Source organism: Filicampus tigris, chromosome 18 (assembly GCF_054856515.1).
Source record: "Filicampus tigris isolate MCC_2025a chromosome 18, RoL_Ftig_1.0, whole genome shotgun sequence".
Lineage (NCBI taxonomy): Eukaryota > Metazoa > Chordata > Actinopteri > Syngnathiformes > Syngnathidae > Filicampus > Filicampus tigris.
Genome location: NC_141234.1, coordinates 4158972 through 4182356, shown reverse-complemented (window position 1 = coordinate 4182356; position 23385 = coordinate 4158972). Strand labels below are relative to the sequence as shown.

The following is a 23385-nucleotide window of genomic DNA, read 5'->3' as shown; positions in this document are numbered from 1 at the left end:
TGTAAAAATCCTGTTCCCCAATTATCGTATCAATTCAGTCTTTTTTTTTTTTTTTTTTTGTGAATACAAGCTGCAGTTGGTAATTTGTCAACACTCGTTTGGCAAATTTCAATATGAGTGTGCACATACATACTGTATATACTGTAATTTATACACATGGGACATACCAATTGCACAAATATACTGCAATGAAAACAACAACCATTGCTTTGGATTTTTTTCTCTCTCAAATGATTTATAAAACAACCTTTAGAAGAAACATGAGTTGCACAGCAATGTCTTTTAAACAACATATACACAGCAAGAATGTATAGAATGACATTGTACAGCCATTTAAAACAGAGTTTAATTCTGTTTCTGAGAGAAAGTATGACCACAGTTCTGTTTTTCAAGGTTTGGCTACTGTTAACAATGAGTGGTATATTAAAGCCTAATAATGCCCCCCAGGCAGCATTTTGATAGGTTGTGAATTTAAAGCTATTTACTTCAATTTAAGATGAATGGCTGCAAATATCCTAGACGGCCATATCTGCAAAATGTTGCTTGAATGTTAAAAATGTGAGCGTACTTTTGAATCATGAATTCAGTTCTTCACTTGAAATAGTTTGACATGCTTTATGCATGATTGGTACACAATATTTTCATGGCTATGGTTAATATGTAGCTCTTCAAATGTTTCAAAATGTATAAAAAGCTGCTATATATAAATACAAATATTTACAAAAACAGTAAACCCCTCAAAAAGGGTGTATATGCATCCATTCTCTTACAAACCCAATTAAACTACAGCTAACACCACAAGCACTGAAGCCGTTGTAAAGGTATGGGAGGCACTGTTATTTTGAGAGCAGAGGAAAACAATGATATAAGAAGTGCAAGCAAAGTGCTACAGTACATGTTGCAGCTTTCTAAACTTGATAAAGGAAATTGGGGGAAAAAAAAAACGATCTCTTTTCACCTCCCTGCGGTTTGTTTTCAGGAATGAAACATGGCGATGGGAAGGCAAAAGAACAAAGCATGATACGGGAAGCGGAATTTATAGGGAAAGAATTATGCAATAAAAATTAACTGCTCATGTCTTGGCCAAGTAGCGGACGAAGGATGCTGATTTTTTCAGAGCACTGCACAAACAAAAAAGCGCGGGGGCTGTTCAAAAACAAAAGGAAGTTGCCATATTGTGGTCAAAGTTACCAGGTTTCTGTCCGCTTTCATTGCCCTACCTCTCTGCTCCTTGCCCTCCACTCATTTACCAGGGGCCCTTGACAGATGGGCCCTTAGGGCTATATTCTACTTGACGGCTCATGCAGTCTGACGGGTTACACCGGCCATCGTTCCCCTTTGAACCAGCCGGTCCAGGTGGACCTGGGATTCCAGGAACTCCTTGTTGGCCAACGGGACCTGGGGTTCCCATTTTACCGTAGCCTGGGGAACCTGGGATACCTGCAATGATATCCATTTACACAAATATGGTCAATAAAGCTGATTCTAGATGATCAGATTCTGGATCAATTAAACAATATAAAATGCAATTTATGTTCCCTAGAAGGTCTGTTTCACTTAGCACTGAATGCATGTTGTAAAAAAAAAAATCTGACAGGCTGGAAATTGCAACAGACAACCCAAACATGAGATTTACAAATGGCTACTTGTAACTGGGACCAATGCTCTGCAAAGTTGTGAAGTAGTCCAGATGTTGATTCCTGACTTAATTATGATGGTAATTATAAGTGTTTGAGAATGATGACGAGCATAATCACGTTCACAATTTCTAATCAGTGATAAATCAAACTCTTAAAACATTTGCAGCATAAACATACTTAAGTGTCGGGGGCTTTTTTCCATTCCCTTCTGTGAGGAGCTAGCGCACTATTGTTGCAGATTTGAGTGCCAACAACAAATAGTAAGAATTTCTCCATGACTTCGAAAACATACAGTATGAGGACCAGTTCTGTACATCACCTGGTGCTCCTGGCGGTCCTGCATCTCCCATTTCACCTACACCCTTATCTCCTTTTGCACCCACTGGTCCCCTTGGTCCTAATAAGAATGAATTATTTAATACACATGAAACTTTTAAATGACCAATGACATTTAAGATGGGTGTCGGTTGCTCGTCTCACCAGCTGGGCCTTGGGGTCCGGGCCGACCTAGTCGACCGATCTGCCCTGGGATGCCAGGTGCCCCCGGTGCCCCGGGATTACCGGGAATGCCGTCTTTCCCTGGGGGCCCGGGCCGACCAGGAGATGACACCATTTCTACAGGCATCTGCATACGAGACATGTAGTAGGCCATTCTCTCTGGGGAGATGAGATGCATTAAATGATTTCACATGAACAATAAATATTCATCGCCAAAGGAGAAACTGGGTTCAATAAAAGTTGGCGTGCATCTAAAACCTTTCTTGTTGATTTGTGTAGTTGATTGAAATACACAACGTGTAATTCAGTTTGTTTATTTTTAGTTTAAAAGTAAACTCTACCTTTAGAGGCATTAAACAGGTTCTAGCTCATATCTATAATTTTTGCTCGTAAGTCAAAGCTAAAAAAAAATCATCCAAGAGACGCAGAGCAGCTCAGATTTCGATGAAGTCCAAAGTCGGGTCACTCGTAAATCCCTTGTCACAACTACTATTGTATAAATGGTAAAGTCTCCGGGGTTGTTTGTCTTTCCTCACCATCAAATATCTTGATGACCTGCTGGCGGATGAAGTTCTTGATTTCATCGTGATTGACAACAGCCTGTGAAATGGACAGCCTCGGTCAAATGGTTCAAACAATTTGGAAATCTTCTAATAATGAGAGTGTAAGTGAAGCAGGTGTGATGGAACTTTAACTCACATCATTTCCTGGTGAGCCTGGAGTTCCAGGTAGTCCAGGGGGGCCAGCTGAGCCAGGGTTTCCCCTCTCCCCTCTGGGTCCAACTGGGCCAACCATTGGCTGTGCATCCTTTGAGTGATATCCCAAGCCTCCACCAGGGGGCCCTGGTCTTCCTCTCTCCCCTGGAGAGCCTCTTTCCCCAGTGGCCCCAGGCTCACCCTGAGAGAGATGAATATAAATGTGTTCATCTAATGTTCTCCACTCCCGTATATGTAGGAACAGCTCAAAAAACCTTTACTAAGTGAGTGAACACAAACTCTTTGGATGTCATTTCAAAGAAATGGCTACAACTACATCCATTTCCTCTCAGTACCACCCTTCACTCTGATTGCATAAAAACAGTGAAAACTAGACTTGCCACATTAGTGATAGTGATTTATCGAGGACAAAGCAGCCCATAATGGACAACCAATGTTTGCGTGTCACAGGAAGACAAGCGTCTCTTTAAATAGAGAGTGTGGAGAAGAATTGAGGAGTCCGTTCTTGTCTTCCTCCTCTGTACAGCTAAAACCCTGACAATGGCGTCCTGTCAGCGTGACAAATAGCCTCATCTAGCATCTCCTCTCATGCTTAATAGCATTATCCCAGAAGCAGAGAATAGCTATATCACTGTACACACAGACTGGAATCCCATGTCTAAGAAGAGATTGTTGGACATAGGTGGCCCACTGCCACTGTGAAGAAGGGTAAACTGAGGTCAGGACTGAAGATGATTTTGGTAGGAGGATCTCAAAGTTAAAAGTACTGAGCATGGGTGGCAGAAATGCTGAGAGAACGAACGCATGTTCAGCAGTGCAATACATTGGCCTGAGTTCCAGTATAACTAAAAGTAGTAAAAACGAAACAAAAAAAAAGAGCATCATCCTGCTTTTTGAAATGTGACGGACAGCACTTGCTGAGATGGCGCTTACCTTTTGACCTGGCTTCCCGTTCTCACCAGGAAGGCCGGCCAAGCCCTGAAAAGAAAAAAAAAAAAACAGATGAAATAGACACTAGTGGAACTGGACATAAGAAGCTCAACTCTGGTCATTACTCACATCTTTACCAACAGAACCATCATTTCCTGGCTCTCCCTAAAGAGCGAGAAACAAAGCGGGGGGAAATGTTATATGCCGTATTTGGGTGTACGTGGATTTCGACAAGTACGTTGTGGGATGTTGAACATAACTGACCATTAATCCTGGGTGACCAGGAGGACCTGGGGTTCCAGGCATTCCCGGGAGACCTCTCTCTCCATTCTGACCTTTATCTCCCTTTATACCCTGCATGAAGCCAGACAGCATACTAATTCCTGTAGTATTTCTGCTATATTTTGCTACATGTCCTTTTACTCGCCCGCTCCCAAACTAACAACAAATGCAGTGAATTGAGTCATCCAGGTCATCATGATAACAACTTTCAAAGAACCTCACCAATCCTGATGGCCCGGGAGGTCCTGGGGGTCCAGCTGGACCTGGTGAACCCTGTTGCATAAAATCAAACAATATAATAGCAGCGTCCGCATAAATTTGGAATTTAAAAAAAGGAGTCAAAAATAGAAAAGAACCTACAATGTGACCAGATGGTCCCGGTCGTCCCTGAGCCCCTGGTGTTCCGGGATCACCCTGGAAAGGTTACAGATTGAGATCACACTCGTTAATATGAGGCTTTGTCTGCATAGAATCGATTTTCTCTTTCAAAAAGAAAGAAATGCTCACCTCATGTCCTGGTCTACCTGGTGCTCCAGGTGGACCTGAAGGTCCAGTTTCTCCCTGGAGGTACGAGAGGGCAATAAAAAGTGCAAGCATGAGTTTGATACAGCAACATGGGCACAGATTAAGTAATTTCACTATTTTGTAATCAGATATTTACTTTATAATATTATATATATATATATATATATATATATATATATATATATATATATATATATATATATATATATATATATATATATATATATATATAATTATAATTAAAAAAAAAGAATGTAATACATTATCGACCAACCTTCTGTCCTGGAAATCCAGTATGGCCACTTTTCCCTTTGAATCCCTAAGAGAGATGTCATCGAAGATACAGTTACTACAGCATTAAAAAAAGTCACACATTTGTGGCATCTAAATAACAGCCAGATGAGAGCTGACAATGTAAGATTATATATTCTAAATACATCTGCAAGGTTCAAATGAGGTCACATCAACAGTGGCACCACCTACAGTGTTTTAGCAAAGCAATTTCAAATTAGTCGGGAGGAAAATAGATCCAATACAGGAGTTGCATGGAAAAAAAAATGCCTTTGCAAAGACAATAATACATTTGATTAATGTTGTCAAATAAGTATTGATTATACTTTAATTAATACCGCTGGGTCATCTTACTGTTGTGGTTGTAGTGCACAGTGTTGTGGAAGTGCACCATGTTATATTTAGAGGTGTCTCCTTACATTGCGTACTGTAAGCACCAGTATGACCGACAAGCGTGTTGCTCAACAGTTCTGCGTGTGTTAAATTGTTGGCGTGTAGGCACATTTTAGAAATTAGTTAAATAGGACTTGGTGGCTGCGGGTGATGTAGTCTGTCCTTGTTTTTTGTGTTTGGTACTGCTGTCTTTTGTTTAGTGCACCATATTAGCCATAACTTTTGTTTATCATTTTTGTGTAGCCACTCTATCAATTGATTTTTGCCACAACATCTATGATTCATTAATCAGTGCATTTTAGTCCTTTCGTCTGTGTACTAGGGCAGTAGGGATTCGGGGGGGTGATCACTCCATTTTGTTGTATTCATATGGCCAGACTTGTTAGAGCGCGTTTTAATTTAGGCTACCCCTTCCAACTCGCACACCTATATTAGACCCCGCCTCTTTGCCATCTGAGGAGGGGTCGTAACAGCCTGACAGAATTATATTGAACAAAAATCTCTGGAAATTTAAATCAAGTATAAGATTGGTTGATTTTTGAAAAACATGTTAGGCATCAACAACGATACCGTCTACAGATGCGGAGGCAGAGGCTAAAGACAATAAACTTTATTGTATTGCACACAAAAAAAATATGGTAAAATGAGTTAGGCTAATCTCAAATTGCCAGAAGCACTTATGTTAGTATCCCTGTAATGGTCATGCAATCCAACTATTAACATGCATACTGTATGCTTGGCAGATAATGGTCCACATGATGATCATCTCAATTGTGTTTGCTCGCTTTCAAGTGCTAATAAAACACAATACCTTGCAGCTGAGTCTGATGGAAATCTCATTAGTTTGGGAAATATTTGGTGATAAAACATTGGCAATGGCACAAACAAGATTGGCTTATTTTGAGAGAAAACTTGTGAATGCAAACCAAAAACTGAAGAACTGAAACGTTTCATGTCTGACAATGAAGTCTATAACAAGGTTTAGGGAGGGCTTGCTTGAAAAAAAATATTTACTGGTAATTAATGTACCAAAAATGTATGCATGTTATAACTTATAATTCTCTTAAGCTTAACAAAACCAGCAAGTTACACATACCTGTGAACAACTTTTCAGTCGAACGAGAATTAGAACGCGTGCCACTCTACGCTAATTGTAAACATTGCGCTAATCATCAGACCGCTCTTATTTGCATTTAGTACACAACAACTCAACATGCTTCATTTGCTTTTAGCAAGCAGGAAATTGAACAATGTGAGCTGCGCATATCCAATCAAGTTTGTTTTTTTTTTCATTTTACTGGCATACAGTTTATATTCTTTGGAGTTCTATATTCAGCATTCTTTATTACTTATCAAATTAACTTGTGCATTATTTCCATCACCACTGAATTATTATTACTAATATGTTTGCATGCCTAAGTGTTTGCTGCAATCTTTGCAATTTTTTTAACCAAGCCATCCTAATATTACTTCTTTCGCATTTGCATTAATTAGGATAAACCTGACTTTTGATCCAGTATTCAAAAAACATTTGAGTCTTGGCTACAATTAAACAATAATACTTGAAATAATATGATCTATTTAAGAATAACAAGGCTTTTGATATACAGATAATGTTGCGGCCTTATTCAATAATGCAGGAGTCTGAAGGTGCTACTCACTGGCATCCCACGTGGGCCGGCTGGTCCTGGTGGGCCCAACTCTCCCTGGCAGGAAAATAAACAGTCAGACAACAAATGTCAACAAAAAAAGAAAGTCTCCCAAGAACAGCTGCAAATAGGAAACAGGATTTTTTTTCCCACTTATACCGCATCTATAAAGTCTGCATGTTACTTACCCGTAGCCCCGGTTTTCCATCTTTTCCATCAACTCCCTCAATACCAGGAGGACCCTTTGATTGCGAACACAAGCAGCTGAGATCTCACAATGAAATAAAATGCCTGAAATCTAAAACATGTTAAGTTATTAATATTGTTTCTACCATCAGTCCTGGGGAGCCTGATGAGCCTGGGGGTCCAGTTGGTCCTTGAGAACCTTGGCCACCATCATTGCCCTGTGAAAAAGAACAAGTACAAAATCAATTCATATCTTCGTATAATACATAATTAAATGTATACAATATATGCTCACCTTTTCACCCTTGAGTCCCGGGGGTCCTTCCCTTCCACTTTTGCCAGCAAGGCCAGGTGGGCCCTGAATATACATGAATCATTTAATAGTTACACAGAAATTAATAAAGAGTTCATGTATAGTGAAGAGGCAAAGCATAAAATCTTACTGGCGTTCCGGGAAATCCGGGTTGTCCTTGAAAGCCCTTCAAAGATAACAGAAAATAAATATCACACTTTTTAGGAAGAAAGTTTGAATTACGTTATATATATATATATATATATATATATATATATATAGTTGTATACTGCATGTTGGTCACACTTACCTGATCACCCTTTGGTCCAACAGGTCCTGCTGGTCCTGTGTCTCCTTTACCTCCCTAAAAACAAAGAAGTGATTCATTCTGATGCGTTTTTCGATAAAATATTGAATGCTAAACAGAGGCAATTTCTAAAGAGAATGCATAATGAAACACTGACCGGTGCGCCCGCCTGTCCTTGGTACCCGGGGAGACCAGAAGGACCCTACAGCAGAGGGTAATGTGAAACACTCACAAAACGACTTGTGTACATATATTAGAACAATATCATTGTTGTTCTGTACCGATTCTCCTTTCTCACCACTCGTCCCTGGGCTCCCGCGTTCACCCTTCAGTCCCTGAGAAAAACAGAGAGCAGTCAATCAATTCCGGGTCACATAGCAGCAGTCACCACCTACAATTTGTATCCTTCCAAGCAGTCAGATCACTGTCAGTGTCATATGTTCTGAAGAAATAGCTTACCGGCAGTCCAGGAGACCCCATGGATCCAGGATAGCCTGGTGTCCCTGTAGGGCCCTGAGGTAAAGATCATGAAACAATGATTTCATTTCTACACGATATCATTTGAAGACATTGTAAGGCAGATACTTTCCTGTTCACCCTTCATTCCAGCTACGCCAGCTGACCCTTGCTCACCTTGCTGACCCTGAGGATGCATGGGGAAAGGATATGTGTACATTTGTAAAAGGGAGACGCAAGGACAAGGGAAATCAATTTCAAAAACAGGACGCAGGTAGCTATATATGTTTAATTTCAGGGTTGATTGTATTATATATCCGCTTTTGGCTGTGTGCTATGATTGCCTGAGGTGGAACATAGTGTGCTAGGTTTGTTCTGAACAAATCAGTTGCTGAAACTCCTTTCCGCTACTTGAAACATACTCTGAGTAGTTTTAAATTGTAAGTTGATTTAACTTTTTAATTATGGTAGTTACAACTAAAGGAAAACGCAATAACCGTTGTAATTGTCTTCATCACAACCTGATTACCGATGGTTCTAAATTCGTGATTACTAAATGATTGTCAATGAGAAATGCTAATTGGCAGCTGGCCATTGTCGCAATCTCTACAGCAACGATGATGACTAATATATTCAGGAATGCTTTTCCTCTTGATGCACAAACAGTGTCGACCACACACAACACATACTGGAGGAGCTAGCACCTGCTGCAAAGTGCTACTACACCACATATCTGTCATCTATCATCGAGCCTCTCAAAGTTACCTAGACTATACATCTGCATGAGGTGATGAGTGAGTCCCACCCTCCTCAGGAAGAAACAACAACAGAATCAGTCCTTCATCTCAAGTGACTTTTATTGAAAGGCAGACGGGCTTATGTCATAATCAAGGAGTGCTTCATTTTTAAGGGATGGCACACACACACACACACACACACACACACACACACACACACATGCACATTTTGACTATGATAATCTATGATCGTTTTAAGAGTATCCAACTGATGTAGGTAATGTCAAATGAATGACCCAAATAGACTGTCCCTAAAGGAAGTTAAATACAAGTCTGATAAAAATGAAAATTATCGGTGTGAACGAAACTTACAGGTGAGCCAGATGGGCCTTGAGGACCTGGGAAGCCTGGAGGCCCCTGTGAACAAATGGCCAGAAGCAAATAAATACATACATATGATGAACAAAAATACACTTTCTATGAGTCAAAGCTGTACTGTGCTAAATCTTCACCATGCTTCCGGGAAGTCCAGCGTGACCTCTGTCTCCTGGCATACCCTGTAGTAGAGATAAAGAAAGAATGTTTCCTAATGTAAAAGAAGCACACACAGTTGGCTATCGAATGCACGCTCACAGGCTCCCCACGTATTCCCTGTGACCCAGGCACTCCTGGAATTCCAGGTGATCCTGTACAGGTGCAGGGATCCTACAATGCGGAAGAAATAATGAATTAATTATTATAAACCTACACACAATTTCACTGTGTTTGTGTCAATAGTCTGACCCTTGGGTCTGTTGCCTGTAGTTTCTCCAGACACTGCAAGCAGACGAAAAATATGTGCAATAGATTATTGTTTACCCATCAATAATGCATGCCAAAATAACTATGTGTTCATACTTTGATGGATAACATAAAATGTTATTTTTCTTACGCTATCACAGTTATCCAAGGGGGTTACACCAGGCTTGCCCTGGTCTCCCTTTTCTCCTTTGGCGCCAGCCGTACCTGGCACCCCGGGCATCCCTTGGGAGCAGTCCCCAACACAGGCTTTCTGCATTTTGTCATAAATCATTTTTAAAACATGAAATGTACAAAATAATTTCTCAGCATTACCACAAGCGGAAACAAAATTAACTCACGTCACTTTCTTCGTCAGAAGCATCTTGAGGCAGCAGCTGCAAGTCAGGCCTCTGCAAGAATTTACTTTCAATGAGTTTTCATTTTAGAACTTAATTGCATAAAAGACCACAGCAACTTATGAGTATACTGTCGTATGACATTCATTCACTTTTTGGTACATTGACTGTGGAGTGAAAAATGGGTTGACATAACTAAAATGAATCAATTTTACTGCATTTTCGTATAGGTGTAAGATAAATAAAGGTGTAAGATAAATAGATATAAGATATAGATATCACCAAAAGGGGTTTTGTTATAAATTTACTTTTTACTTAAAAAAAAAAAAAAAAAAAAAAAAAAAATCACAGGCAAAAAAAGGCACCTTTATTGGAAAACAACAAAATACAGTTTGTGCAAAGTTTGTCCTGGCCTTTCAAATGAGTTCAAAATTGATTGTGACTTGACATTGTAGCCAGGCTCTGGTAGCTTCTTAAATACCAAAAAAAAATGGCATACATACGAATACCGAAAGAGACACTATTCTTTAACTAGAATGTACCTGTAATATATTAATAAACCTAATAAATCCAAGAAAAATGTTGATCACTCAGAGGTGTATTACAGCTGTAAATACTTTTGAAAGCACTGGCACAAATGTTGTGATGTATTCACCAACTTGAAGGTCAAACCGACCTTTTCAACCTTTCAGACCTTTTCTGTGCAACATTGGTTTTAATGTCTGACCTTTTTCTGTTCTCTGATGCACACACTGAAATCAGAATTTTTATATGACAATCAGCTAGTATGCATAAATATTCAAAATTAATGACAGAGCTTAAACATAATATGCAAGCAATTTGTGTTAATAGTAGGGTTAAGGGGAGTCCCTTAACTGGTAGTGAGAGTTTAATTTGGTAAAGGTCTAAGGGAACACAGACTTTCTTAAAAAATACAGAATGTAAATGATTAATAGTTAAATACTGTTTATCAAAACATCAAACACAATTTCTAAAATCTAAACCTACAGTGGATTCCCAGTTTCCCATGTATAAATGGTATGTGATTTAGTGACACATCATGTTTATCACACTAATTAATAACCCTGCCGAAAATATTGCTTAGGCTACGTTTACACTGTGTTCCCTGCGGCCAAAGCAGGATGGTCAAAATAGTCAAAAAAGTCTGAAAATTAGAGGGAAAAGAAAAAAAAACCAAAATGAAATCAAAATGTTGGCTTTTATTTTTGAAATTTAAAAAAATGAATTGTAGTAAGGATTAGCTGAAGAGTTCCAAGTTGTAATTTTTTGAATCAGTCAGAAAGTAGGGAAATTGGATCATGAATGTTGAACATCTCATTGGAAATGAATGTGGATTTTGTGGCTGTAAAGTGTAGAATCATGGGAAACGTTTGACTTTTTCCAAATAAGAAAAGTGTCCAGAAGGCATGAGCTTTAAACATATTGAAGTTGTAATGGTTTGAATCGGTCAAGAAATGTAGAAGGTGTTGAAGCATGAAAAATGGCAGAATAAGAAAACCCTAACCTGATCCCATACCCACCTATGAGTGGGGAATTTCGTTGATGCAAAATGTGCAATATCCTGGTGACAAATGTGATTTTTTTTTTGCTATGTGGGAATTGTGAGAATGTTGAAAATTAACCCAAACATTAATTGAATGAGCTGAACTTTTAGAATGGAAGTGAAATGTTTAATGTCTCATTCGAAAAGACTAACGGATGGATTTTTTTTTTTTTTTTGGGGGGGGGGTTGAATTGTTGAAAAATTGTAAAGGTTTGGAATGAAAAATGTAATAGCCTGTAAGCTATGAATTTTTTGAATATGTCAAAGTTGTAATGGTTTGAATCGATTGAGAACTGTAGCAGTAGTTGAATGCCAAAAGATGGCGAAATATGAAAAAAGATAACATAAAAAAATAAAGGAAGAATAACGTGAATGCTGAAAGCATTCACACAAAGGTAGAATAACGTGTGTGATTGCTACCAGCATTCACACAATAAGCATACATATCATGGGGTTATGCATATCGTGACTGGGTCTTCTCTTGTATAGATACAGTCGTGTGATAACTGTTCTTGGGTGTTACTTGGAGAAAAAGTACAAGAATTCCTCCTCAACTCATTTTCTCTCTAAATTTACTTACAACGTATCCAGGCAAACCCGGCTTTCCTGGTATCCCGTCGTTTCCAGGGATACCCTGAAAGAAGGAACTGAGGTTGAACTGATTTGTTGCCAATCAAGGGATAACCACTCCCATCTCCACCAGAGGTCAAGGTAGAGTCAAAGGGTGAGGATCAAAAACCATTAAACCTGTTCCTTCTCGCATGGGTTTGGTGTCTTTACACAGCCCACTTACATTAATATTTAAATAATCCCATTTAACCAAAAAAGAAAACATAATTTGAATCACAAGGGAGTTTCAATTTCACAATTGTTTCTGGGGTAAAACAAAACAAAACAAAACACTAGTTTCGGAAGAGTGCGCTTTCATTCCTCTCCCGTCCCCACTGTTTTTCTTTAAACCTTTGACTCTTGGAGCACAGACCACAGTAACACTTTATTTGAAGGCATTTTCGAAATGAATCAAACAATGCACTTGCTGCTATCCAGCAGAAGACCTTCAAATAACAGTTCATGTCTTGACTGACATTCCCCAAAGTTGGCTCAGTTGCGGTCATGTGCAGTAAAGCATGAGGCATTAGTGCATTTTTATAGTTTAATCCTGATTACTTGGGTTGCATACCTACAATTTACTGAAGTAATTCCAGCATGCATTTTATGAACCATCAATTTTCTAAGCATGACAAATCCTCATTTAAGGACCCCAACCAAGCAAGCTGAAAGCAATCAATTGAAAAGAGCTCCAAGTTCAACTCAGGGGAAAAGATCTACCGCTGAGTTGAACTTAATAGAGAATCCCCCACCACCCTAATCCCATGTCTCTTACTTGCGGTCCTTGAAGTCCATTTGCACCATGAGGCCCAGGAGGGCCTGGTGGGCCTGGTGGTCCTGGGGGTCCCTGTAACCAATAGAATAACGCAACCAAAACATAACATTGCATATTCATAATCTGAAACAATGAACACTATTGGCACACAGATCAGACCTGAGGCCCAGGCTGCCATGTGCCTATCACAGCCCCGGGAGCTCCCTGGAAGGAGAGAGGCATGAAAATCAAGGACTTGCACAAACAGATTGTATATATTACTCACAAGATGAAAAGTGAAAAACAACAAACACTGCAGATGTTTAGAGACAGTTCTGTGAAATCAATGTTTCTGTTGATACTCACCGGTCCTCCTACACCCGACTGCATCGGCATTAAGCAGTTGCACTCGCCGGGGTCACCCTAAAAAAAAATATGATAAAGAGAAGTATATCTTACAAAAAAAATACATTCTGACGCATTGCAGTGCAATCTTAAAAGCTCTGAATATTGTTAACGCTCCGTTTATTAGATGAAATTGTCACCTCAAACTGTGCTGTGCAAGCATACAATGAAATGAGCATTCCAAAGGAGGTGCGATTCTCTCAAACCCTTACATGTATTCACTATACATCAAGTACAGGTATCAACTTCAAATATTTTACTAATTTCTTCTTGGTGTGTTTGACTTTATCCTCCTTTTGACTTTTTCGAACAGCTACCATCTTGCAAATTTAAGACCACTTAACTTTTGAAAGTACAACATCAGGACTATTCCTCTCATTGCACCCAACACCAACTTTTGGTTGGGGAATCTGATGAATATGCTACGTAACAGTCTTTGGCAAGGGCTGACAAAAGACTCCAAAACTACTCTTGTTTACCAGCCACAATGGACTTGTCACCTCTACTGCGTCTGTCTATGGCCCATAGCCAGTGTGTGTGTGTGTGTGTGTGTATGTGATTACCATCTGTTCCACCCTCTCATATTCTAAGCCCTCAGAGATCACTTCATCCAAACAAAATGGTAGACTTACCTTGTCCCCCTTAGCTCCATCAAGTCCCTGCAAGAGGAGACACACACAGCACACACACGCACGCACTTGTTTGTTAATCAAGGAGAAAGCTCAGGGCCATGAGCTGAGCACAGATCAGGGAACCGTAGATGTGATGGCAGAAGACAATGCCTCTGTTCTAGATAGAGGCACACATCCTTGGTTATCAATGTTGCCTAAAATCAAGGGCAATTCTAAAACAAGGGAAAAGAACATGACACTCTTGGCAGACACTAACACAAAGAGACGAACAGAACATTTTTGAACTTGCCCAATGTACAAATGTGTTAAACAACTGCAAATGTTTTAAACAGTACTATAATAAGACAACTCACAGGTCTGCCATCGGCTCCAGGAGATCCGCGGGAGCCGGCGGCACCGTCTCGACCCTGTGGGTCAAAAGTCAAAAGGGTTACAACAATATGTGCATATGCAACGTTAAATGAATGGTTTTGGAAAAGATGCAATTATGTCGTACTGGTGGCCCAGTTACGCCAAAGCCCATTGGCCCTTGCGGTCCTGGAGGTCCAGCATCTCCTCTCAGGCCCTGTGGATAGGAAAACACCCATTATGTTTGATTGTATGACTACAAATAGAATACATTAGGGAATGAAGCCTAGAGAAATAATGAATAGTTGACCTTTTCTCCAACAGGACCTGCAAGGCCAGGTGTTCCTCTGGATCCTGGAGGTCCCTGAATAATGTGATAATTATTTCTAATGATTTTAGACTTTACTATAATGGATCAAAGAGTACAACTTTAGTAATGAAGCTAAAACTTACAACAATACCCGGAAGTCCTCTTGGTCCCTCGATGCCCTATGAGGTACATTGAGAAAGGTCCTGGTCAAAGATGGCTTTTCCTCCACAACATGAAGTCAACTCCATGGTCAAATAAACAATACATGTACTTTCTGAATATACCCTCGATTTACTCAAGCATGATTATATTATATCTGCTAGACGTGAAAAATGTAAACACACACAGCAGTGAAAAATTTGATGATCATTGAATATCCGTAGAAATAAACTTAACCATTTTACCCTGACCCTAACCATGATCCTAACCCTTTTCTTCTGAGACCTTGCCTAACCATATCCTGTGAGAGTAATGAGACGGTCTGTGGAGGTTCTGTAGGTTTTTGTTGTTTTTATTGTATATATACATATTTTTGTTTTTAGTGGTTGGGGCAGCAAACAGACTCACATGTAGTACTGACTGCAAACACAAACATAGATGGAGAATAGAGATTATACAAAGAAAGAAAGAGATTAAATAATTGGTTTGTTTGTTCGTCAGCATCTGTTTCAGGAAATAGCATTTTCTGACATGCTGATGTTTTTATTTCTAATCTTTCCTAACCCTAAACTGAGTGGCCAAAAAAAAAAAAACAAGACATCTGCCTTACCTGTGCACCTGGTAGACCAACTCCTGCAAGTCCAGGTTCTCCCTTCATGGGGCACAGCAACATAATTATGTAAATTCTTATAAACATCACAGCAACAACACAGTAAATGGACACTCATACCTTGCTTCCTTTAAGACCAGGCGGACCTTGTACACCTGGTAATCCTGTTTTACCCTAAAAAAAGGAGGTATGTAATTATCACCTATTAGCAAGTAATAACTCCAAAAAAATGCTTTGCTCACATTCTTGCCCGTCTTCCCTGCTCCTGGGGGGCCGGGCTCTCCCCTCTCTCCTTTTGGCCCGGGCACAGCCACACCATCACCCACTGCAGAGCCCAGAGATGAACAGCTGGTACAAGCATCACCCTGGCAAAACATATCAAATCAAACTTGGATCCAGATACCTTGAGGAATGAGCCACAATTAGCAAGTCCATCAAGACTATCGGTGCCACCCTATAGCAATGGTTTATAACAGCAAACAACAAGTATTTTACACTTAAGTAATACACCCAATGGCAGATTGATAAGTACCTTCTCTCCCTTGAATCCCGTTTGACCATCTCGTCCAGGCTCTCCAGGAAGTCCTGGGACTCCAGGAGCACCATGGTCTCCAGTATCCCCTTTGTCGCCTTGGTCACCCTGATAACATACACACACATGTGTACCCAAGTATTGTTTGTGGATGAAAAAATGGGGGGGGAAAGCACATTACTGTAGCTCGATATACAGTATCGTTTTTTGTTGTTGTCTTTAGTGGTTTAAATGTGAAATTCATGTATCACTATGGGTACTGACTAAAGCCCTGGGGCAGGCTCGACTTCAAACTTCACACAAAGTTTTAGAAGAAGAATTAATAGGTAATTTGAAGTAGTCTGACTTGGTTGGTGGCTGATTTATTCACCATTTGTTAGGTAAATTAAAAAGAGAGGCCTGACAATAATTGTGGGAATCATGCTTCTTCACATCTAATCAGTTACAATGGTCTAACAACCTACTTGGGCATTTGAAGCCTGTTTTATGAAGCTTATGAAGAAAGCAGGTTTATTTACGTATTTTCCTTTTTCATGGCCAGCTTAATGTTGTGTGAAGTTGTTGATGGGACATACACAGCACAGCTTTTCCGAATCTTACCTTATCTCCTTTCTCTCCAGCAGCACCCGGAGGGCCCTGTGTGGGTGGAACACAGTGACGTGAGCATGTACAGAGACACGTTCTGAAAATCTCTCAGACTTATCTTGTTGCAATCTAGTTGGATTTAGTTTAGCAGTTAGCATCGGCACCTGTTTGCCTTCTGCGCCGAGCCCGGGAAGTCCAGGGCTACCCGGAGGGCCTGGTTCGCCTGGGTTGCCTCTTGTTCCCTCAAGTATTTTGATGCTGGCAGGTCCGCTGCCAACCTCGTATGGCTGGCATACACCACACTTGCCCTTTAGAATAGCAGAAGTAAAAGAAGATTAGTTAGAAGCACAAAAAGAATGAGTCCAAATGTCTTCTCTTACCGGCTCCCCTTTCTGGCCAGGAAGACTCAGACCAGGCAATCCAATTTCTCCCTGTAAATATAACAAAACAGGTGAGATCATATCAGTAAAACATTGGGGGAGGGGGGTTATCCTATTGCCATTATTCATTGTGAGACAACACCTCATGATGATAACTGAGGAGTACGCTCAATTAACGAATAAACAACAATGTAGTTTTTACCCAAGCAGTTCAATATCCTTTTCATACCTTTTCGCCCTTTTCTCCATCCTTGCCATCATATCCTTTTGCACCAAGTTTTCCCTGTTTTTTGGGGCGATAATCTTGTCATGATTTGACAGGATCCCGATGTGAATCAGAGCACTCTGTTTCAAAGAGCTTAATCCAAACTCACCGGTTTACCATCAGCTCCTCTTCTCCCTGCATTGCCCTGCAGACAAGGCCAAAAAATAAAAATACAATTTAATAAAAAGGGATATGTCTTTTGAATTGGTAATTCATGGTTCATCTTCTGATGCACCTTGGAGACAAAGCATGTCAAATGCATTTACTTCATCGCTATCTCTGATTTTCACCGACAGCCTCCCCACTAACTAAAATTCCTATAACAGTCTGGAATGAAAATTAGTATACCAAAGTGATTATATTGGTCCTGTAGTTAATTAAAAGACCCTTTTAGAAAAAAAAACTGGATGAATTCCCTGCATACAAGTCTTAAGCATAGCCTGCTATTGAGGTCACCTACTCTGATTCTTGTTTCTTATTTATGTTCCGTACCTTCTCTCCTCGTGGGCCAGGTGGTCCTACATTTCCAGCATCTCCCTATGGGGGAGAAAAAGTGAAACAATGCATCATTTTAATGAAGGTCCTTATCGTGGCTCACAAATGCAAGGAAAACCACTGATGCAAACAAAAACAAAAATGCACATATAGTCAAAGAAAGACAATTACCCAATTACTTTCATGCTACCATATCTCTGTTTCCTTTTCTGGAAAGTTCTATAAACAAGCAGGAGTAATTATTACCAAACTCTCTGGATAAACCTACTTGTTCTCCTTGAATTCCAATGCCTGGTTCTCCTTTTTGGCCCTTCACTTGCAGAGTTTGAGTCCCGAGGACAGGGACCAGGTTTGGGGGTAACTCGCCCAAGGTGGGGCACACCGAACAGGGCTCACCCTGAACAATATAAACGAAACACGTCATGGGTATCTATAAATCATTGTCAAAATGTTTCTACTCTGACATGTCAAACTGACCTTTTCACCTTTAACACCATCTGATCCTGCTTCTCCCTGCAGAAAAAAAAAAAAAAAACTCAAATTGTAATTCATAATGTAATCTTTCCCTGATGAACATGTTCACTTGGAGATGTCGTGTCTAGACATGGCTTGGGAAGCATACGGGTCACTGTAATTAGGCAGACGTGGGATGTGTGGGCATGACAAAGTGCTTTGGTGGGCTTCGTGCACGGGCATAGATCAAACAAGTCGGCCATGTGTGAGAGCACTCAAAGGAAATGCATTCCCATTTCCATCTGCTTTCGACGAGACTCCTCCGCAAAAGCCCATGCATACCGGAATGTGCTAGAATGCAGATGAGTGTGTTTGTGCAGCACTTGGACTGAATATAGAAGAGACAGAAGCAGTAAATGAAGAAGTAAGCACTTTATACCTTCTGTCCGCCCTTTCCATCCGCACCTTGAAGTCCCTGGTGAATAGTGAGATAAGGAAGATTTGTCAGTTTGTCAGTGAGTGAGGTCCTATCTCACTTTGTCGCTCTATGCCGCTCCAACTTATCCATCTTCAAGAACAGACTACAGGTGACAGACACTTGCAATATTGAAAATTGTTGCGGGGAATTTCATATTCCCACACACCTATCATTTCTGATTCCATTTGAAAAAGATACTAAATGAGCAGAATGAGAAACTGTTTTCTTTAGAGCCTCTGCAATACTTTAGGTAAGTTACAGCGGTATGTACCACCCCTAGGCCAATATGTTTCTGCGGAATTGTAAGAGAAATTGCATTGCATATGCTGCAGAGACAATTTTTCAAAGATTGAGTTGCTCGGATTATGCGGAATGAAAAGCGCAGCAAAGATCTTCAAAAATGTTAAACATATCAGAAAGGGTAGGTTCAGAACATTGTAATGTTATTCAACTTACAGGCAGTCCTCTCTCTCCAATTCCTGGTATTCCAGGCTCTCCTTTCTGCCCCCTCGTACCTTGCAAAGCCACCGTGTTGCCGATATCGACAGGCAACGTGGGGCACACTTCGCATGGGTCTCCCTGAAAATGAAAGTCAACCACACATTACATTGAAGCAAAGTTACATCGACATGCAAATAAAAAGGTTAAATACAATGTTTACTGGCTGGAATACCTTTTCTCCTTTATGCCCTGCTGGTCCTCTTGGCCCCTAAAAATTTAGCAAACATATACTGTATAGTTTATGCATAATTTATTGAATGCAAATGTGCTGAACTGTGCAGAAGTTTTAGGCCAGGGTTAATGTTATTTTTAATGTACCTTTTTCACAGCCGTCATTTTGAAATTGTAATAAAATATGACAGACTGTCAGAAGATTATCCATCCATCCATTATCAATACCACTTATCCTCACAAGGGTCGCGGGGCGTGCTGGAGCCTATCCCAGCTGTCTTCGGGCAGTAGGCGGGGGACACCCTGAATTGGTTGCCAGCCGATCGCAGGGCTCACAGAGACAAACAAACAACCGCACCTAGGGGCAATTGAGAGTGTCCAATCAACTTACCATGCATGCTTTTGGAATGTGGGAGGAAACCGGAGTACCCGGAGAAAACCCACAACCTCTGAACCGTGAGGCGGACTAACCAGTCGACCACCGTGCCGCCGTCAGAAGATTATGCAAAATGAAAATGCTTTGCAGGCTTCCACAAAACCTGCCATTAAATTGGCGAAAGTGTGAATAATGGTGAATATGTATCTTAATCATCCTCCAAGAACCAGAAAGAAGCAAACTAACAAAGCAGATGGACAACAAAAACAAATATGATCCTTCAAAATTTCAACAACTGTTTTCCCTCAGTTAATATTTGGTCTATGTAGAATGCATACTATACAACTAGTCTCATGGCTCCTAAGACTTTTGCACATTATTACATGTGTTAAATGTATCTCACTGGATCTCCAGGTAATCCATCAGCCCCTTCGGGTCCAGGGTCACCCTGTTTAAGACACAGCATTATGCATTCAAAATCTAAGTGGACAATAAGCCGTGCCAGAATAAACAGAATTATGAACCTACCGTGTCTCCTTTTGCACCACCAGGCTGACCGGGAGGACCCTCAAGAAGAACACAATCATTTTCTTAAACCGTATTTAACCTCAGTTCAAGCCACCTTCTTGATAAATGTTACCATATGTTCAAGTAATGTGCAGACAATAAGAAAATCAGTAAAATGACACCTGCATATTCGTGGTTTTACTTTGTTTACTCACAGCTGGACCTGGCTTTCCAAATCCAGGTGGGCCTGGAGGTCCGGGCAAGCCTGGCTCCCCGGCCAAGCCTTCAGGACCCACTGATCCTGAGGTACCCTGTAAAAAGGTCAACCCAGATCTGTTTTATAGTGATGCGGCAGTGGAGATGTGACACGCAGGTTGATGGAAAGGTAGCAAGGATTTAATGCACACAGACCTTCTGTCCCTTGGGGCCAACAACACAGATGGAGCCTGCTCGACCCTGGAAAATGATGACAGACAGAAAGAAATGTGACAGCGTCAGTGCAGGTCAGCGACATAATCAATGTCAGCCCGAGTGATGGAACGACTTCGCCATCCCTCCCTCACCAAAAATTGTGAAAGACGTCTGGTAATTTCCCACATGTGCTGGACGTCTTAAAACCAGAATCAGTTGAATATTCTCATGTGTAAGAGGCATTATCTTCCGCTTTTGCACCAAGTTCTGCCTGCCTAATTCAAGTCACATCAACAAGCACATTTATATTCACTATGTCAGATGGATGGAGGCTTAAGAAGAATCTATCCTCTGCCAAATCCATCTGTCGCAAAAACCACTTAGCCTGGTGAACGACTGAATGCGAGTGTCTGATGCTGGAACCGGGGGAATATCTCAGAGCAGACGTACGCGTTGTAATTTGTTCCTCAAAACTTTCCATTGCGTCTGCAGTATCACCACACTGAACAGGGAAGATTAAAAGGTTTAAATCTTCCTGAATAGGGAGCTGCCTGCGTACCAGACAGAGAGGCCGGTCAATGAGGCGGCATTGATTGTGCAAGCTTTGTTGCTCTAGTCTAATCTAACCGGCATTACTAGACTGACTTCAAGCTGTTGCAGAGAGGGGGGATGAGCTATCAATGGGAGTCTGAGTTTAAAGATTAATGCCATATAAATTGAGTGAATATATGCCCTTAGTCGGATAAAAGTGATGGTATCTGTCCATGTGCGTGCTTTGTAAACACAGGCTCATTTTGGCATTTAGTTAAGTGCATTATTTGGAAGATTGGTCCACATGGTGCTGGGAAATGAATGAGCAGTAATGTACATTCTTCATCTTCTCAGTCTCTAGTGAACAAATTAAGAAAAAGAGTAACACCTACATCCTTCCCCGGAGTGCCTGTGAGACCCTGTGGACCGATGTCACCCTTCTGACCTTTGAGTCCCTGGCAAGAGGCAGATAAAACGATGTGAAACACACTGAGGTAGAGAGAGGGAATTAAAGAGCCCAAAATGAATAAGATGGTCAGAGCAAGGTCAGGTATCCCTCGTTTCTTAAAACCTTTCACCTTGAACTCAGCTGCTTCACCCCAGTTGGCGGGCAGTGCCTGTGGGGGGAAGAAACGGCTCAAATCAATGACCTGATTCTAGAAAGCGCATATCACACACACCACCGGTGCAAAGCAAAACAAGACTGCAACTAGTCAGCCATCCAAGAAAACAAGCAGCAAGAAACACTCACACAACCTGAGAGGATGTATGCATAATGCAGACCAAACACAGGCATGACACTGAAGTATACTTTACAATTTAGATGCAGTAAAATCTTACTCAAGCCTAACCGGACTGACACTTGCAGTGCGGACACTCTGAGTTGGAAGTAAAAAACACACGAAGCATACAATTGTTCACGGTAAAAAAAAAAAAAAAGAGGTTTTGAGGTAAGTTGGTGAAGGGTTAGGAGTTTTTGGATGCAGTAGGTGGTGGCGCAGTGACCTGTAGGGCAGGATTGGCACTTTTGGAACTCACCTCTCCTTTCTCTCCTTTCTCTCCCTTGGTTCCCCCTGTGCACTGAGGTTAGAGACACACAGTTGGCATGTTTTATTATAGGAAACAGCTTTTGGCGAGATTTCAATCACGACCAAATAATGGGCACTGCTTTTTGCCGCAAAACAACGCAGCATACGCGAGCAAGCTGCTGTGGGGAAAAGTTACCTACCGGACTTGAATGGATGCCAGAACAGTCCTCACCCTAGGACAGAAAGGCACAAAAGAAAATAATAACTATTATCTCTTTGTGGTTCCATGTACCGTTTTACAGCACAAGGCATGTCAGGGCACATAATGACTTGACGCATTCCGCTGATATTAACCCTTCCGTACACACACACAGTATGACTCACCCGGCTGCCTTTTTCCCCTTTGATCCCAGAAACTCGAGCAAGATTTATAACCTGAAACACACACACAGTCCAAAACATCACAATTATCACATTGTGGAATGGAAAGTGAGTAAAGCTATACACCAACAGTTCTTACATTGATTATTTGTCTGAAAAACCTGTATGCATCACATACATACAGAATATTGATGCAAAATATGCGTTTATTGATATCCATATGTATTCTTCAATACAAATGTATGCATCCCAGACATTTTTTTAAAATGTTTTAAACATTTCTGAAGCTGCTCACGCAAACATTTCTAATCACACCTAAAAGAGGATGTTTCAGTATTTGCTGTTACCAGGTGGTGGCACTATTTCATAAAAATAAACAGACACTGCTACAGTTTACAGTTAAAAAGGGATGTGAGGTGTACACATGCACTCACGCATTACCACATAGCACCCATGGGAGACAGGGATCAGTAGGAATGTTTGATTCCCTCAGCACCCCACCGAGTGGAGCAGATGCTCTGCAACAGGAGGGCCCGCACAGCCCAAACTGGATAGCCATTAAAAAAAAAAAATAGCTCAAGTCTTTTTTGAATAATAAGTTGCTAAATCTGAGTTCCGCTTCTACCTGCTGCTTGTGAACTTTCACACACACCATAAAGTACGTAGCTTATTGACGCTGCAACTGTGTCCCTGCATGCAGATCGGTTTGCACAGACACATCGTATTTCTTGCCTCCTCCCCATGAGGCTGTTTTGAAAGCTAAACCTAAAGCCATCAGTGGCAGTGATGACTCACTGTTTCCAAGCTCTTGTCTCTGATAGTGGACTTAGTCAGGCCCTTGCAGATAAAAACTCACAGGCTA

At 40.8% G+C, this 23385-nt stretch overlaps 1 protein-coding gene across 1 annotated transcript in view; it reads right to left on the bottom strand.

Annotated features, from left to right (window-relative positions):
* Nucleotides 1-204: 204 nt before the first annotated feature.
* Nucleotides 205-23385, bottom strand: part of col16a1 (collagen, type XVI, alpha 1) — a 41914-nt gene continuing 18733 nt past the window's right edge. Inside the window, exons 10-70 of the mRNA XM_086014379.1 lie at nucleotides 22527-22577; nucleotides 22343-22375; nucleotides 22153-22194; nucleotides 21693-21731; nucleotides 21507-21569; nucleotides 20584-20628; nucleotides 20388-20483; nucleotides 20194-20232; nucleotides 20069-20113; nucleotides 19291-19326; nucleotides 19074-19196; nucleotides 18579-18614; nucleotides 18164-18199; nucleotides 17955-18083; nucleotides 17684-17728; nucleotides 17301-17336; nucleotides 17156-17209; nucleotides 16927-16977; nucleotides 16711-16854; nucleotides 16562-16597; nucleotides 15962-16069; nucleotides 15672-15794; nucleotides 15550-15603; nucleotides 15430-15471; nucleotides 14804-14839; nucleotides 14661-14714; nucleotides 14499-14567; nucleotides 14356-14409; nucleotides 14003-14029; nucleotides 13332-13388; nucleotides 13146-13190; nucleotides 12987-13058; nucleotides 12183-12236; nucleotides 10042-10092; nucleotides 9834-9953; nucleotides 9686-9718; nucleotides 9536-9607; nucleotides 9415-9459; nucleotides 9275-9319; nucleotides 8302-8352; nucleotides 8169-8225; nucleotides 7991-8044; nucleotides 7867-7911; nucleotides 7713-7766; nucleotides 7554-7589; nucleotides 7406-7468; nucleotides 7257-7328; nucleotides 7113-7166; nucleotides 6937-6981; nucleotides 4866-4910; nucleotides 4574-4627; nucleotides 4427-4480; nucleotides 4289-4339; nucleotides 4049-4138; nucleotides 3914-3949; nucleotides 3788-3832; nucleotides 2838-3035; nucleotides 2675-2738; nucleotides 2121-2297; nucleotides 1960-2037; nucleotides 205-1440 (exon numbers count right to left, since the gene is read on the bottom strand). Of these exons, the coding sequence (XP_085870505.1) occupies nucleotides 1247-1440; nucleotides 1960-2037; nucleotides 2121-2297; nucleotides 2675-2738; nucleotides 2838-3035; nucleotides 3788-3832; nucleotides 3914-3949; nucleotides 4049-4138; nucleotides 4289-4339; nucleotides 4427-4480; nucleotides 4574-4627; nucleotides 4866-4910; nucleotides 6937-6981; nucleotides 7113-7166; nucleotides 7257-7328; nucleotides 7406-7468; nucleotides 7554-7589; nucleotides 7713-7766; nucleotides 7867-7911; nucleotides 7991-8044; nucleotides 8169-8225; nucleotides 8302-8352; nucleotides 9275-9319; nucleotides 9415-9459; nucleotides 9536-9607; nucleotides 9686-9718; nucleotides 9834-9953; nucleotides 10042-10092; nucleotides 12183-12236; nucleotides 12987-13058; nucleotides 13146-13190; nucleotides 13332-13388; nucleotides 14003-14029; nucleotides 14356-14409; nucleotides 14499-14567; nucleotides 14661-14714; nucleotides 14804-14839; nucleotides 15430-15471; nucleotides 15550-15603; nucleotides 15672-15794; nucleotides 15962-16069; nucleotides 16562-16597; nucleotides 16711-16854; nucleotides 16927-16977; nucleotides 17156-17209; nucleotides 17301-17336; nucleotides 17684-17728; nucleotides 17955-18083; nucleotides 18164-18199; nucleotides 18579-18614; nucleotides 19074-19196; nucleotides 19291-19326; nucleotides 20069-20113; nucleotides 20194-20232; nucleotides 20388-20483; nucleotides 20584-20628; nucleotides 21507-21569; nucleotides 21693-21731; nucleotides 22153-22194; nucleotides 22343-22375; nucleotides 22527-22577 (3957 nt within the window). The 3' untranslated portion in view covers nucleotides 205-1246. The remainder of the gene's footprint in view (nucleotides 1441-1959; nucleotides 2038-2120; nucleotides 2298-2674; nucleotides 2739-2837; nucleotides 3036-3787; nucleotides 3833-3913; nucleotides 3950-4048; nucleotides 4139-4288; nucleotides 4340-4426; nucleotides 4481-4573; nucleotides 4628-4865; nucleotides 4911-6936; nucleotides 6982-7112; nucleotides 7167-7256; nucleotides 7329-7405; nucleotides 7469-7553; nucleotides 7590-7712; nucleotides 7767-7866; nucleotides 7912-7990; nucleotides 8045-8168; nucleotides 8226-8301; nucleotides 8353-9274; nucleotides 9320-9414; nucleotides 9460-9535; nucleotides 9608-9685; nucleotides 9719-9833; nucleotides 9954-10041; nucleotides 10093-12182; nucleotides 12237-12986; nucleotides 13059-13145; nucleotides 13191-13331; nucleotides 13389-14002; nucleotides 14030-14355; nucleotides 14410-14498; nucleotides 14568-14660; nucleotides 14715-14803; nucleotides 14840-15429; nucleotides 15472-15549; nucleotides 15604-15671; nucleotides 15795-15961; nucleotides 16070-16561; nucleotides 16598-16710; nucleotides 16855-16926; nucleotides 16978-17155; nucleotides 17210-17300; nucleotides 17337-17683; nucleotides 17729-17954; nucleotides 18084-18163; nucleotides 18200-18578; nucleotides 18615-19073; nucleotides 19197-19290; nucleotides 19327-20068; nucleotides 20114-20193; nucleotides 20233-20387; nucleotides 20484-20583; nucleotides 20629-21506; nucleotides 21570-21692; nucleotides 21732-22152; nucleotides 22195-22342; nucleotides 22376-22526; nucleotides 22578-23385) is intronic.